This window comes from Crocodylus porosus, unplaced genomic scaffold, assembly GCF_001723895.1.
Source record: "Crocodylus porosus isolate Cpor-Errol unplaced genomic scaffold, CroPor_comp1, whole genome shotgun sequence".
Classification (NCBI taxonomy): domain Eukaryota; kingdom Metazoa; phylum Chordata; order Crocodylia; family Crocodylidae; genus Crocodylus; species Crocodylus porosus.
Window position 1 is genome coordinate 53,810,577 of NW_017728949.1, and position 3,009 is coordinate 53,813,585.

Sequence of the window (3,009 nt, forward strand, 5' to 3'; positions counted from 1 at the left end):
TTAGTGTCTTTTACTTGGGTTGCCATCCTCAGCTCCATGGTAGCTTTGGCCTGTCTAACTGCCTCCCTACAAGCACGAGCAGAAGAGGTATATTCCTCTTTGGTGATCTCTCCCTGGTTCTTACTGTCTATCTAGCTTTGTGTAGCTTTTGAGGTGAGATTGAGGCACTGATGGTTAACTAAGGAAATCCAATGTATTTCCATTCAAAATCCTAAAACTGGCTTACAATAAGAATTTTGCTGCTGTAGTAATGAGACAGCAAAGAGTCTAGTAGTAATACAAATAGCTATCTTATTATACCCAAGCCTAATAATAATTTTAACAAATTGCTCTTGGGTACTGTTTATGCAATAAAAACATTTGGATATTAAATATGTTAGAATTTGAATGTATATAACATTGCATTGGTCTCATTATGTTTTGTTTTACTACAGGGAATAATATATTCAGAAACTGCCTTTGCAAACTATAAACACATTGATGATATTTTAAAAACATATCCCTCAAAGATTCCAGCCAAGAGACTGGGAGTTCCTGAAGAGGTAAGATATTTCAGAATAAAGGTTTATTGCTAAGGTGTCTGTACCTCTGGCACTTTTTTTATATGGAGAATGATAATGGGTGAATATTTAGATATAGAAAATATTGCAAGAAGGGGAGCTCTTGAGCAAGGCTCATTAGCTTTAGAAGAATTGCTGGAATGCTTAAAGATTCCACACTTCTAGATGCATGCTGAAAATTCACTACAGACACCATTTTCTGCTACAGAGTTCTAGTTTCTTCCTAAAATGATTGTTAAATGAGAGAGAGAGGATGGAAACTACTGATGGTTAAGGTGAGAAAAAACTCGGTCTCTTTTACACTTGATTGTGTGATCCATCAGTTCTCAATTTTTTTTCTGGCTTCTGGCACTCCTTTATAACTCTTCTGAATTTAGTGTCACCTCAGTCTAGTTTGGGGAGAGGAGAAGCAAATGCGCTTGCAGGGGTCACTGCAGTTATTTATTGCCTGGCACCCAGGTTCAGGTTCACGTTCACGTTCTCTGTCCCTGGAACAAATTCTTTAAGTTGTTCAGATCTGTGAGTTAAAAGGTTTCTTTTTCATCCCAAAAGCACGTCCTGCTGTGACCCTTAAATCTGAGTACCTGAAACCCAATCCCAACACTTTGGAGCCACCATTTTTTTCTGAGTTCGGTCAATCTCATTGGCATACTGATTGGATTGCCAAGGCAAAGTCATTCCATGTTAATGATGTCTTTGATTTTTCTCTAGCTGCTTTGGACAGGAGGTATGATACATGACATGCTTCCCATCAGCCAGTAGCCAATATAAGCCTAACCTTTGGTGTACCATAAACATTAAGATCATAAAATCAATGAGCTTTCCAAAGCTGCGTGCAGCTTTCCAGAGTAGTCACAAATAAAAAGAGAATGACACATAAGAAGAAGAAAAAATGAATGTAGCTGTTAAAATAGTTCATCCCTTCCCACTCTGTACCGGGGGGGGTGAGAGAGACCCTCTCCCCACTGTCACAGCTGCTCCCTTTGGTGATCACCTGCTGGCAAATGGGGTTCCCTGCCCCTTCCTCCTGCCTGCCCTGGGAGGAGCATGGGGGATGAGCTAGGCTGAAAAGTGCAGCCCTGCATTCCCTGCTTGTCCACATCACAATGTGCTGCTTGGAGTGCAGGGGCTGCTGGGCAGGGAAGGAGGTGGCAAAAGAAGCAGGAGTCCCCAGAGGAGCAGCTGTGGGCATAGCTTGTCTGTGGTGCATTGGAGTGGGCCCAGAGGGAGGAGCATGGGAGCTGGGCCTTTAAGGGATCTCATGAACCCCAGTTACGAATTGTTGGTCTGGTCAGTAAGAACAGTGCTGCATTTTTTTTTTTGGCCTGAAGTAGGGAAGATAAGTTCAGATCAGATGCCCAATTCAGAAGGCTTGTTGCACTAAGCAACTGTATTTAGATGGTGGCTGTGTTCAAACTTTAGCTTAATGTCACTGATGAACTAACTACATATGCTCGGCACCCACAGAACATGGGTGTGTTGCGGTAGCTGCCTTGCATGCACATCAGCCTCGAGGAGCTTTGTATCACGTGCCTCCCCCTCACGCCACAGTCAGTGAGCTCTATAATTCTTTATTAGGTCTCCCCTCTCGTGTGTTTTCTGCTGTCTCCTGCTGCCTCCTTTATAACTGGCGAAACTGTGACTGTGGATGGCGGTCAAACCTTGTATGCCTCCTTCTGGGATGTACCAGGTAAAAATGAACTATTGGAATATGTGTCCTGCAGTGACTTGACTTTGGGCAGGGTGCCACTTGGAATGGGAGGACATAAATGGTTAATTTGGAAGAGGAATTAAGTATTTTTTATTGTTGCTGCTGCTGTTCTTTGCATCACAGATCATAACAACTGGCCTCCAGCACCAGAAGGAGAGAACGCCAGAGCGCTTGAAAAAGCATTTCCAAAATCAAAGCTATAAAGAAAAGAGATTCTGCCTGACCTCCCTGGTGATGCTAACAGGGCAAGATTTTGGTGTCGAATGCCCAGTAAAGCTGGATATCCTGCTAATACCCTGTGTGCCTAAATTTTTTTTGTAAGTTTGTAAAGAATGCCATAAAGTTTTACAGTGAATACTCTCCATCTCCCAGTGAGAAGAATTGGAGTAGACTGATTCTTCACCTCAGTATGCCAGCATTTAGCAGCTTCAGTCTGGGGGAACCAAAGAAGACTCTTTAGAAGAAGAGGATTTCTGTAACTCCTGGGATAGGGCATGCCATACTGAAGTTGTCAAAGAGAACTACCTCAAAATAGGTTGGGCTGAGGAGGAATGTCAGCTCCCTGCCCTATCCTTGCCCCCTAAATCAGGGTGAATGTGAAAAGAACAGAGTTTATACCCCAAGGAAAATGTATTTCTCTGAAGGGGAGAAAAGAAAACACCATCCAACACATAGGCTTAATCAGTCAATTGACTCCAGCTCCAATTCTGTTAAACCAGGGGGATTCTCAACTTGGAT

General features: G+C 42.9%; 1 protein-coding gene across 1 annotated transcript in view; it reads left to right on the plus strand.

The window, feature by feature from the left end:
* The window catches only part of PECR (peroxisomal trans-2-enoyl-CoA reductase), a 43,434-nt gene extending 40,871 nt beyond the window's left edge, over window positions 1–2,563 (plus strand). Inside the window, exons 6-8 of the mRNA XM_019553561.1 lie at window positions 435–542; window positions 2,139–2,250; window positions 2,395–2,563. Of these exons, the coding sequence (XP_019409106.1) occupies window positions 435–542; window positions 2,139–2,250; window positions 2,395–2,474 (300 nt within the window). The 3' untranslated portion in view covers window positions 2,475–2,563. The remainder of the gene's footprint in view (window positions 1–434; window positions 543–2,138; window positions 2,251–2,394) is intronic.
* The last annotated feature ends 446 nt before the right edge of the window (window positions 2,564–3,009 follow it).